General features: G+C 38.9%; 1 protein-coding gene across 3 annotated transcripts in view; it reads right to left on the bottom strand.

The window, feature by feature from the left end:
- Window positions 1–455: 455 nt before the first annotated feature.
- Window positions 456–13,376, bottom strand: part of MFSD14B (major facilitator superfamily domain containing 14B) — a 50,217-nt gene continuing 37,296 nt past the window's right edge. For 2 of the 3 annotated variants that reach the window (XM_032772352.2, XM_075067203.1), the window contains 5 exons: window positions 11,901–11,972; window positions 10,023–10,135; window positions 8,061–8,158; window positions 5,667–5,824; window positions 456–2,144 (listed from right to left, as the gene is read on the bottom strand). In XM_032772352.2, the coding sequence (XP_032628243.1) occupies window positions 1,947–2,144; window positions 5,667–5,824; window positions 8,061–8,158; window positions 10,023–10,135; window positions 11,901–11,972 (639 nt within the window). In that variant the 3' untranslated portion in view covers window positions 456–1,946. The remainder of the gene's footprint in view (window positions 2,145–5,666; window positions 5,825–8,060; window positions 8,159–10,022; window positions 10,136–11,900; window positions 11,973–13,376) is intronic. The other variant, XM_032772353.2, reaches the window with a different exon arrangement.

Raw genomic sequence — 13,376 nt, 5'->3', positions numbered from 1 at the left:
TTCCTCTCAAAATACAAGTTTGGAATTCAAAGACACTGGTGTAGAAATTAAACACTCAAGCTAAAATGTCGAGTAAACCATAAGGGCATAAAAATGAAATGGAATAGTTATTCTCGTCGAAAATTTGAAGACTTAAGGAATAGAAGAATTTAGTATCCAACTAAAAAAATAAATCAAGTCCTGAGTATTTGACAACTCAAACTCAGATTAATATTTCACTGTTATCCGTCTTCCCTACCTACTCTTCCCATCTCTGCTGCACCCAATCACACCTTGTCAAACCTATATTGTGAGCTTTCTGATGCACAGAGTGTCTTATTACTTGTATGTAGAAAGACAACACTATGGGGCCCTGAAACTTTATATAATTTTGAATGGTAAATCTTCAATCTGAAGCAGGGAAAATGAAATGAAGTAATAACTGCAAGAACACACACTTAAGACATGAAACCTAAAAAGTATAAGTTGCAGATTTATTATGGAAGCTTAACTTAAAAACCAAACTGCATAGTACAAAAGGTCTGTTATCTCTGCTCAAGGTGGAACAAGTTTCAAAATATATAATTTTTTTAAAATTTGTTCAGTCAATACACAATCCTTTATAAAAACTGTATATCTGTCAGTACCCTCATTGCATTTATAAATACAAGATTTACACAGCACCTCCATCTGGAAAAAATTAAAACTCCTTACAAATATCTACATATATTTCATACGTACAAAACATTCATAGGAGTACTTTGTTAAAGTCAGGTTTTGTTTAATGGTTCATTTACACTGCAACAAAATACATATAAATCTGTATAATTTTTCATAAAATGTCTAAAAATTAGCATAACACTTTGTAGACACTGAACTTCTTTAAACCATCTTTTAGAAAAGAACTTAATATGCATATTTCCTTGAGATTCAGCAGGCGAGACACATTGATATGAAGGCTAGATGAGAATAAATGCACACTAAGTAGCAGTTAAGGCAGGGGTGAAATTAGTGAGAAGAGTTATTTTATACGGCAGATCAGTGACAAAATGCAATAAATATACACAAGTCTTGATGTAAGTTGCCTCAGCATCCAGTTAACCAGCCCCTACACAAACGAAGAATGTCTACATTTGTGGTGCTATACAGTCAATTATTAATAACATTTTCTACTAACAAAGCACTGACATTATCAATGCTCACAGGTGCCAACTGGATTTTCTTTTTAGCCACTTCAGGTCAGACACTGTTCTGGAATGTGGGTTTAAGACTTGAATATGGCCTTCACTCATAGGCAAGTTTTACAGATTCCCTCATCTGTAAAAAGTAACTTTCATTTTATCAATGCCCTAAGGAGTCTACTGGATTTTTTTTATTACTATGATACATAAATATTTGAGAATATGGGTTCAGGAATTTTAATCTGACCTTTAAGCATCTGCAATATTTCAGATATTAAAACTATGTAGATTGGTCCCTCCCAAACCTAGAGGGGTTACACAGGGCCATACATCCAAAGAAAAGGCTTAAAATGCAAAACTTAACCTTTAACTATTTTGGAAGTAACTGTAGTCTGCCTCAAACCTGCTTATTTTGTTTATAGTGACTACAGGGAATTGAATGTTCAAAATATTGTATTAAAGTTTATTCTCTGCAAGGTCTGTGTATTTAGGTTTTCAATCCAACATCAGGGCTTGAGATGGCATTTGCAGTTACATATCAGGTACAGGGGGAAAAGGATTTGACCCTCACCCCGCCCTAGTACACAAAACAAAATACCACAGAAAATGTTTGACAGTATGAACCCAAACTGGACACCAATATCCACAACAACATGTGATCTTCACTTGCACATGGCTCCATCCTCCCTTAAGAGACCCGAAGCTCACTGCATTCTGTCCTGTTTTCTGGGTTCACAGATCAGAGCATGAATTTTGATTTGCAGCCTCCTTTTTCAAAGCTAGCCCTCAGACACTGCTGTCTTGAAGCAATGGTTCAATGTCCTCATCACTGCCACGATCTGGGTTGTTGTTCTGGGCACTGCTGATGCTGTGCTTCCTGGTACAACTGGCTTTACTGTGCTCAGGAATGAATAAGGCAACCAGAAAAGCTAGAAGAACTGCACATGCTCCAAACAGGAAAGGTGGGCCAGGGATGATAGCTCTCTGCAACAAAACAGGCAAATCAAAAATATGAAACTGAAATATCTACTTGATTAAAATATTACATCACTGCATCAGGAGGTAACAGGACAACAACTTTAAAAAGCTGTTTACTAAACGTATATCAAACTGCATGCTCAATTTGTATGTGCATTACAACTAGAGCTGGCTAAAATTTTCAGTGGACACTTCACTCCCTGAATAAAATGTTTCATTCAACTGAAAACTATTTGTGAATTCACGTCAAGTTCAGATAGCTATAACAAAGCATTCCCCTGAAGCAGTTGAACTAAAAACAAAATTAAAAACATGTTTTTGATTTTGTTTCTTTATGATATATAAAGATGCTAAAGCTATTGTAAAAATACTATACTAAGCCCATCTTTCTTTTTTATTTTTGTAATTAAGAGAAGTGTCAGATCTCTCTCTTAACCTGAAGAGTGTCACGTTAAGACGTCACCTGAGCTTCAGCTCTCTCGCCTTCAGCAAAGGGGACCCTCCAAAGATTCAGAGCAGGTCTTCCAGCAAAGACAGGGAAATGAGGGTGTGATGTTAAGCTCAAGCAAAGAAGGAAAAAAACACCATATAGAATTCAAGAGGGCACATTTTTGGTTCTCTCTCTTAGTTTACCCTTAAAACAAACTGCAAAGGAAAAATCTTCAAACTACTCTGTCTTGTTGACCAAAGAGTCGGCAACGAGCATGTGCTGCATGGTCTGCACTTCACCGTGCTCGCATGTATTCATGTCATTTGAGTAGCCCCATTTGATCACGTTAGTCTTTGATCTACCCGGTTCAGGCATTGCCATGTTCAGCAGTCTGTATCTGCCCCTCGGGGAAGGTCCTCTTAGGGTTCCAAATCTATTTCAGCACAACTAACAATTTTAAGGGGAGGAATAAAGAACAAAGAGCACCAAGTTTCACATTATAAATCAGTTTTAAGAATTGAATACAAATTGAATTGCAGTGTGGTGGGACAACTGCCCCACCCCCACGCAAGAGGGGGCTAGAGTAGGCCAGAGCAGCTGCACAAGCCAGCAGCCAGTCAGGAAAGGGCTTACTGAGAGTCAATCAAGTCCGAGATTGGAGACAGCCAATCACGGCTCAGCTTGGCCCTATATAAAGGCTGCCTAAGAGAGGCGCAAGCAGTCTCTCCCAGACCTTCGGAGGGGAAGGTCTGTCTCTTGAGTGAGGAGATCAGCACCTGGGACAGTGCAGTGCTGGGCAGACTCGGGGGAGCAGAAGGGAACTCCAGCCTGCTACCTGCCAGGCTGAAGGCCCTGAGGAAAGGGCCTAGCAGGTGCAAAAAGGCCGACAAAAAGGGGAAGCAACCCAGGGAGAGAGGCGCAAAAGGGGACAGGAGGAGGGCAGGAAGGCTGCCACCAAAGGGTCCCTGGGTCGGGACCCAGTGTAGAGGGTGGGCCTGCCCCCCCACCCCCACCGCTTCCCCCTTGCACAAGCACCCAGCCAGTGGATGTGGTGGTGATAGTGGACTGCACCAGACCCCTGACACTAGGGTGTTAGACTTTGGGGTGTAGTTGACCACGGTGGCTCGGACACAAAGAAGGACTGCTGATAACACCAGATCCCCGGAAGGGAAGTGTCCTGAAGAGGATGCCGCCGAGCAGAAAGCAACACAAGTCCAGACAACAACAAAGAAGCAGAGGACAGATGGGACACCACCAGCAGCAGGTGCCCCACCAAGGACTGAGCTAATCCCCAGACCAGCCGGAGGCGCCACCGTGATGAGTCCCAACCCCATCACAAGCAGGCACACATTTTTGCCACAATTAACCCTATCAGCAGTGCAAACTGAAGAGAAGTTCACTACTGTGGGGACATGTTGAGCCAAATTATCTTCTTTCTATTCTTTATATGTAAAGTGGGAGGCTAAGAACCACTGCTGTCAACCAAGTTTCAGTGGGTTCTCTCAGGCTGGCACCATCTTTGCAAGTTTCCAAGTCCTCCAAAGAGCTGCAGATAAATTTTTAAGGAGAAGCTTATATTTGCACAATAAGACTGTTCACAGACTTCAGCTGACTTCCCTGGAAAGGAAATCTAACTTCTAGGATTAATAACCTGGACAGAAGATTTGATAGGGCTAAGTGTCATACCACAAAAAAAACAGGTGGTAAAGAAAAGTTCAAGCACTGGGAAAACAGTATTTTAACACAAGAGCAACTCTGTCTTGGATGGGAAAACACAAATGATATTGGAAAACGAAATCTGTCACAGAATGAGAGTGTATTTGGGTCCCAGTAGAGAAAGCAACCACAAATCTTTTTGATTGTTACTGGAAAGGTAACTTTTTACTGGAATTAAACACCACATAAATTTTTTTTTTTCCCCCCTCCAAACACACACAGAAAAATGTTACAGGTTTCTCAGTCCAATCAGGGGAAATGGTCACTGAGACCAGCAGCACACATGCAGGATCCTAAAAGTATATTCTGCTTTGTGAAATCTTCAGAATGAAAGAAGCTCCACTTAACTAGAACCTTGCTCATCATCACTAACGATTGGAAGCAAACATGATTTTAAAATATTGACAATTCTGCAACAAAGTGCACTTTTAAAATTTATTCTGGCAAGTGTAGCTTAGTTTTAGGTATGACATACTAATGAATGGAATGTGGAATCTTCTATAAAGGAAATGAATTCTTACTAATGTAAGATCTTAATACATCAATCTACTGTTAAATATTTGATTTCAAGCGCAGAGATCATTAGGCCTCTTGGAAAAACAGGGTTTTCAAGCAAGACTTGAAAGAAAGAGTGAGGGCTGAATGGGTCATGGTAAAAGATAGCATAGACAGCCAAGAGAGCAGTAAAAGACAAGTGAGACAGCTAAACCAAGCTTTGAAAAAAGAGTGAAGGGGCAATAAAAAGACGAGGTAAGCGGGGACATAGGCAAGAACAAAAAGCTTAAACTTTACAAGACAGACAAAGGGAAAGACAGCAAAGGCATTTCAAAAGCAACTACTTAGTATTACTGGAGGGAATCAAAAAGGAGTCACAAGGTATTCATGCAAAATGTCAAAGAGTAGGGGCAAGTCTATTGAAGCATATTTTTCTAGAATGTCTACATTTAAAAAATGGTTGTGTAGAGTATGCTTCTCTTGTTATGATCACTATAAAAACTATATGCCAATGCCTTTTCACATTTGCATACTCAGACCTGTACTGTCATGTTCATGAGGAAACTGGTTTTAATTAAACTGAATTCTTTTAACCTCCCCATCAACAATAAATCAGGCATATTATTGCATTGAAAATCATAGCTGCACACAAAGTTATTCTTATGTCAAAAGAAGTGTATTAGCTCCACTGTAATAACTAAAAACCAAAGCTATTGCTTTGGCTCTAACATCTGTTATTTCCTTCTCTCTTTAAAGTGTCTCTTATGTAATTAAGAATAAAACTAAAGTATAGGAACAAATACCAAGAGTTCAAGACAAAGATATTTTAGTCATGCAAATTTGATATTTGTGACTGGAAAAACAATGGAAGGTGGCCATGGATTTACCTCATCACTAGGATCCTGCATAGTGTTATCATCAGAACTCTGGACAGGTGTCAATTCATTGAGCTCCACATGGAAGAGAAAGAATATAAAGCCATAGAGAGCTGGTCCAAGGCCGTTACACAGACCTCTGATTCCAGTTATTATTCCCTGGACAACACCTGTGAAAGGAAAAGGTAATGAGAATGAAGGTGGCAGCCTTTTCATTAGCTATCCCTTATTTTTATGTATGGTACAACAGTCCAGAACTTCTCTAATTACTGTTTAATTCTATCATGTAATAGATTAACCTTACCTTCCACATGAGAGGGTTTTAATAAATGCCTTCAAGGAAGGTTAGCTGGATTTTAGCTAGCTTCCACATGGGCACAGTTTGCTCAATATATTAATGTGTTGCTAGCAACATTTTCAATTTTGAAACTGAGGGGTCTGAATTAGAAGTTATCAAAATTTCCCAGCTATAATGGGTGAGCTCAGCCTCCATGCTCTCTGTAACTCAACTTCTCTCCACACTTATTCTGAACAAGAGGCTTAAGATGATATTTGCCTTAGCTAAGAGATAGTTAGCCTTGGTTATAAACAAAAGTAAATTTATCCCTGCAAAATACTCCCTGTCAAGCTATGGACTAACATTTTGTTTTCCATCAGTAACATCCTGCTCTTGTCTGATCCTCCTCAGATAAATCTTATTCCTGCTCCAACTCCGGGGTAGCTGAAGTTCAAAGTATTGAATAAATAAAGGTATGCTCACATTTGTAGCAGTTTCTGATGGATACTAATTTAAGTATTGTTACTTTAACAAGTGCCATTATTAAGCACTGCCTGTGTACGAGGTGATGTTGTGTAAGACAAAAGAAGCCACTCTGTCTTGACGACCTTACAAACTAAAGAGACAGACATGAACAAGACCGATCTTGAGATTGGTGTGAACTATTTTTCAATTACGTGGAGACCCTTTTAACTGACATAGGTAGTATAAAATCAGGGAAAGAGTGATTCCCATGAGCCGCTGGAACAAAAAGAAAGTAGGGAAGAATCCTTTTGGCTTTAGTGAAAGTCATTTAGTTTTCTTTAGTTTCTGTTCAGTTTGGGTGGAGCTATGTGTAATTACAATGGCTGTTTCCTCTCCACTAGATGGCATAACTTCACACTGAAATTTTATAAATCCTTTCATGTACAGCTTTCTAGGTGGCTTTGAATGAACAGTGCACAGCTTTATTTTCCCCTAACTTCCTCAGAACTCTTGGGTGACCAGACGTCCCAATTTTATAGGGACAGTCCTGATTTTTGGATCTTTTTCTTATATAGGCTCCTATTACACCAACCCACGCCGGTCCTGATTTTTCACACTTGCTGTCTGGTCACCCTATGGAATTCTTCCCTGCTACTTTTATCTTTTTCAAGCAGTAAACTGTTATTACTTCCACAATACAACAAACCAACAAGGACAATGCCTCATTTGAAATTTAGTTCACTCTTAGAATGTAATCACTGTAAACTGTGTTAAGCCTACAGAAAACTATCATCAAATGTATACAAATACCACCTTTCCCAACAGAAGACTGCCTCCTAGGCTGTATCCTGTCTTTACTTTCTGTCTTGCCCATTCTACCATGCATTCCTCATTTGTTTGTTCTAACTTTAGACTGTAAACCCATCAGGGCAGGGATCTGATTGTTACATTTGCCTTTAAAGCACTATGGCACTATAGAATATAGCTCATTTTACCAGTATTAACTGCTGACTTTTTCACTTTAAAGCAAGTGCAGGTTTACTTCTTTCCCCAACTTTGGAATAAACATGCATGCACACAACCCACCCCTTCTACCATGTCTTCATTATTTCGGCTTCCCTAGAGAGAGAGGTTATGAAGTTTCTCTTTTATATTTTTGAAAGACGTTTAGAGCAAATCGGGCCACCCTCTTTCCCTGGCAAGGAACAAAAAGAAAATGTTTCTTATATACATAAGGTAATAAATCAGACAATAGGAAAATGGGGACTCAGCTGTTAAGAGAAAGATGGTACTGCTATACTAGTGCTGGTTGTTCAGAATCATAGAATGATTTTTAAAAAGTGGAGAGGAAAAACCATAAAAGTTACTGTAACAACTTACTTTTATTTTCTAGCATCTTTAAAGGCAATTATATAAAGAGATGACTGCACTGATCAGAGCAATGCTTTTCAGGAAATAATGAAAGGCAAGTATGCCTGATGTGCATCCATCTCTCTCCACAATACCCAGAGACAAACTTTCATTCCTCGTGACAAAAACTAATTACCTCCTTTGTCATCTTATTTGAAGATCACAGCTAGATAGGTATTATGGTTTTTAATAAAGAAAACTGGTCCAAGGAAGAGAATTTTTCAGGCGCACCAAGATGAATTTACTGAACTTACCTTGTTGATCTGGCTCTGCATTTCGCGAAACCAGAGCACTGATTGCTGGAAACGTAATACTTGACATGGCTGCTACAGCCCCTGCTGCCCACATCATCCTGCGTTGATTGAAATACATATTTTGTTCAAAATATTAAGCAGCAATACTTTTAGGTACAAAAGGATTTCCCCAAATAACCAAGACGACAAACAAAACATTTTCAGGTTCCTCAATTACAGTCTGTTCTTAAAACTGTCATTAAACCATTCACCATTAAGTACCCAAAGATGTAATTTTTGTAATGGCTACGCATTTACAATTTAGTTATTTTCTTCTCTTACAATCTGTCAAACCTCAGTCTCTCCTATTTATGTTTTTCTGTGTTACACCAAGCTCATTGAAATTAATTGAATTGATTCAACCCACACTAAGACGAGGTGAACTCAATATTATTGATGCTGCCTTGTCCTCTGTTAGAAAAAGGTCATACCAAGGAGCAAATTCAGTAAATCTACTGCATGGATAGGTGCATGCAAGGTTCTGCCAGGCTTCTTCAAAATACCTAGGTTTTATTAAATCCCATCCTGACTGAGTTTATTTAATATCCCCCAAGTTAACTGAATAGGGTCTGAGGTGATATTCACTATACAGGGCAGAGCACATATTAATAGGAGAATACGCATTTTCTAGTGTGGCTTTTGAACAGCTTGTCTTCCTGTTCTTCTACTTCACCATCAAATCCAGTTCCAGAATTCACCCCATGTTTTTGCACAGAGCCTAAAAATCTCTGTTCAGCTGCTACTACTCTAGGTAAAGCTGCTCTCTAGCTCATCTCACTTGCTACGAAGAGCTATGGTGAAAAAGTTGGTGAGGTGTTCTTCACTATAGCACAGAAGGGGTTGCTACTCCAAAAAGGAAAGAGCTTTTGCCTCAGTGGCCCTCACTGGTAGAGCTGTTTGGAAATAAGTTATGAAGGGGCTCTACGCAGCATCTAAAGCTTTAAGAAAAAAAAAAAAAAAAACAACTAAACTCCGCCCCAGAAAACCTGTCACTGCATGCATCTGACAGGGTAGGAGATGGCCAATAACTGGGAGACAAAAGCAACCTAATGAGAATAGCAAGCAGCCTGTGCTCCATAGTAAGTTGTGTGCTGAAACAGATTAGTTGGGCAAGCCAGACTGAACAGTCTTGCTAGTATCCAACTTCAACAGCAAGTTTATCAAAGTAAAAACAAACCAAACTTTTCCTAAAATGATACTCCAAAAACGCTCAATACTTTCTATAAAAGGGAAAGATGGGCAGAGATCAAGCTGGCAGCCCACATTTGCAAACATCCAGAACTGTTAACGGGAATCGAAGGACTAAACTATAAGAACACCTTAAATGGGCTGATGTGGTAAGAAAATTAACTATTAGGATGACTAGCACATCCTGGATATTTGTGGAACAGTAAGAGGGAAATAAATAATCAAAAGGATTAATAAATTCAAGTCCTTGCTATACATGACTAATTGCTACAAGCATCTGAAACAATGCTTAAAGGAATAAGTACACTGATTGCTCATCTAACAGACTAATCATCTGTTATCTCTTGTTGCTTGCCTTGGAGAGAGACAGGTTATGAAAGCTACTCTAAAGACTAATTTCAGAATGAATAAATATGATCACCAAAAACTTTTTTTTTTGCGCACTCTTTTAGATGCATTTGCTTTTGTGTCTTAACTCAAGCAATACAGCTAGCCTCAGGAAAAAAAAAAAGGTGCTAGTTTTAAAGCATGGTAAGCCATAACTCTAGGAAAAAGTCCAGTGCAACTTAAAAATTAGGAGTCAAGTTGTACAACAAATCAATGTAATGTATTTGAAGGACAAGTGTATCGTGTTCTGAAAGAAAATAATGTTAAATGTTCAAAGTAGTGGGAGATTTTGGAAAAAAAATACTTTAAAGCCCCATGAAATCTGTGCAGCTCAGGAGACGTGCTTACCAAGGTTGAGATCCAAAACCATACCAGGTCAGTTGGAGCATTTGGAAGCCAAGGCCAAGGAGGACTGTATTCTTGTTCCCTATTGACCTCATAAGTATACTGAGGAACACTGTCTGTAAAAATAAGGAATGAACTCAGTGAGAAGCATTTTAAACTTGAGACCTTTAATACAGCTTCCACTTTTACAGGAAACAATTGAAGAGAAGCTCCACTATTGCTGTTTACATTCAATTAACTGAACTCTGACTGTTATGACATTTTTGTATTTAATAACCCAAAGAGACACCTGATTTGATCCACAATTTGATGCATAGCTAGTACTCAAAGCACAACCAGAAACATTTTTAAATACTCTTTCAAAAAAGGTAGAGATTTCCCTTCGTGTTAGTAACTGAGTTTATTACAAAATTTAAAATGTCAAGTATTGAACGCAGAACAGTGATTCTTGAGTTTTCTGTAATACGGAGATATCTAGCATGCAGAGGCTTTTCCTGTCATTTCCTCAAACCAGAGTTGAGTTTTAGTAAGTCTCACAAAAGGATTAGTCAGCCATCCCAGGAAATTTGAGAACAAGTTGACCTTGGAGCAGACGTTTATTTCTAGAGGGTTTTCAAGAATCAAAGATGGCTACTTTGCTCACTGAAATCCAATGTTAAATCCCATTTTTTCTCCTGTATGCAGAATGAAAGACTGCATTTCACTCTGTGCCTTCTCCTGTACTACCTCTCAGTTCCACACACACACTTCCTCATTTCCACTGTGAGGGACACCCTATGGAACAGGAGTCAACTGTGGGGGCACAGGAGCCTCAGCCAGTGCAGGCCCAGCGGTGATCCCTGTGGGAAGGGAAGCCCACTAATCCAAACCAGGAGACAGGTACTTCTCAACAGAGCTCTCTGCAAGGCAGGTACTGCCAACAATGCATTGCACCTGAGAGCAGAAAATATCCAAGACCCCGCTGGAAACCCATCTTATATACAACACCTCCACCACAGTAGGAGGGAAGCAAATCATATCTGTATTTCTGTAATACACCACACTTTTTCACTTATTGTATCATTCTGCTGTTGATCTTTATTTTTATTCACTGTTCCCATATTTAACTGTATTGGTAGACATCATGAAAATATTTCAGTAGCAAAGTTAAAACTATATCATATGCCATGTGAGTAATCTTTGTGCGTGCAGGGTCTCACATTTTAAGGGGCTAAATTTACCCATTTATAGTGAGCTGATGTGCATTTTACAAATATAAAAGTTAAAGGAATCCATTTCTATATCCCCCTCATTATTTGAAAAAAAAATTTTTTGTTAAATTGTGGGAAAGCAGTCAAGAAATAAGTTTTGTACTGTGTTTTGAAAGCAGTTAAGTTAGTTGCCATTTTAATCTCTTGCTGAAATAAGGGCCAAAATCTTGGTTCAGCTGTTGAAAGAATTTCATTTTAATAAGCTTGCACATCTCACACTTCTGAAACTAAGTTCCAATGCTCCTGAGGCACACAGTTGTTACTGGACGTCATGGAGAGAGGCAACCTCTCAGGAGGAATCTGAATGAACAGATGTTCCTTTACTGAACAAAATCTATTCTGAGGCTTTAAAGGGTGGAAAGGAGCTTACCTATACATAATTGCAACATGTCAAAAATGACACATCGGTAACATTCATCTGATTGGTTATACTCCTACAACTTTGGGGAAATATGTTAAAGAAATGTACTGTATTAGGTTGGACTCATTTAATATGTTTTGTAGAGGAGTTTCATTATCGCAACTCTAACAGATGTGATTATATATGCATACTGAAATCCCTTAATTTTTCTTCTTTGGATAAACAAAGAGTCAACAGAATTTCTAAAAAAGCTATTAGGATCACACTTACCTGAGCTATTATAGACAGAATTCCTACTACAGCTATGAATGCTGCTATGGTAGCAGGACCAAAACCTATAATCTGAAAGAAGATAATATAAATTTATAAATATAGTAAAACAAATACTAGGTACAGGTAATTAGTTAAAACAGTTCCATATAAAGATGGCATTTATAAACACTGGAACACAACTACTTCAGTAAGAACTACTGTATATAATCGTTCATTAGCCCGTTCGTTTATAAGATGATACCCCCACCAAGATGGTTAGGTAAAAATAGCAAAAACTGCCTGACTCTTTCATAAGTCGACCCTATATTTCAGGGGTTGGAAAACTTTGGCTCCCAGCCCATCAGGATAAGCCGCTGGCAGGTTGGGACGTTCTGCTTACTTGGGGCGACTGCAGGCATAGAGCCCCTCAGCTCCCAGTGTTCGCGGTTTGCCATTCCCAGCCAATGGGAGCTGCAGAAAGTGCCTGCAGATGCTTCAAGTAAATGAAACATCCTGACCCGCCAGTGGCTTACTCTGACAGGCCAGGAGCCAAAGTCTGCCGATCCCTGCTATATTTTAAAAGCTGGCATCACGAGAAATACTCAAAAGTTTTGCTAGAATTATTTTAATGTAATCTAACGAAAAAACCTGTTACAATAATAACTGAACAGATATGTATTTGCCTTCGAAATGACAGTCAATATTTAAAATCAGTAAATGGATATTTAAAACAAGTAACTTAGAACAATAAGACTTTTTAAAAGTCTTAAAATCTTTCAAAGTCTGAAACAGTTTCTGATTCACCAAACAGTTCATTAAACTTGGCTTCAGTCACAGCTGCACCTGCATTGTCATAGCAGATGTCGGGAGTGTCGTCTTCAGAGTCAGATTCCTTCTTATCATCAGACTCTGTTGTGTCATCAAATATGGCATCATGTTCTGACCCGTCAAGTGCACTGTTGATACAGCATTTACTAAATGATTTTTCTACCATTTCTGAGAATGGACACCCATGCGTCCTTGATCCACTGGGTGATCAGATTGATTTTGGGCTTCATAAGATTCCTGCCTTTTGTCAACTTCGCCATGCCTGAACACATCCATTCAGACTACATTCTGCATAGCCTATCTTTAAAGGGTTTGTTCAGGCAGACATCAAGCAGTTGTAGAACTGAAGTTAAGCCTCCAGGTATTACAACCAAAGTAGTTTTCATATTTTTGACCACATTTTTCACCTCATCCGTCTTGTGTGCCCTGAACATGTCCCAAACGAGCATAGCCTGTTTCTTGAAAAGTGCTCCTGGTCTCTTATTCCACTCTTTTTCCAGCCATTCAATAGTCCCACTTTCATCCATCCATCCCTTTTCATGTGCACGTATGATGACACCAGCAGGAAATTTCTTGTTTTTAAGCAAGGTTTTTCTTTTAAAGAACAACAATAGGAGGGAGTTTTAGTCCATTTGCCAAATATGGTAAAACCACTGTAAAATGGAT

Source organism: Chelonoidis abingdonii, chromosome 6 (assembly GCF_003597395.2).
Source record: "Chelonoidis abingdonii isolate Lonesome George chromosome 6, CheloAbing_2.0, whole genome shotgun sequence".
NCBI lineage: Eukaryota > Metazoa > Chordata > Testudines > Testudinidae > Chelonoidis > Chelonoidis abingdonii.
This window is presented reverse-complemented; position numbering and strand designations above follow the sequence as displayed.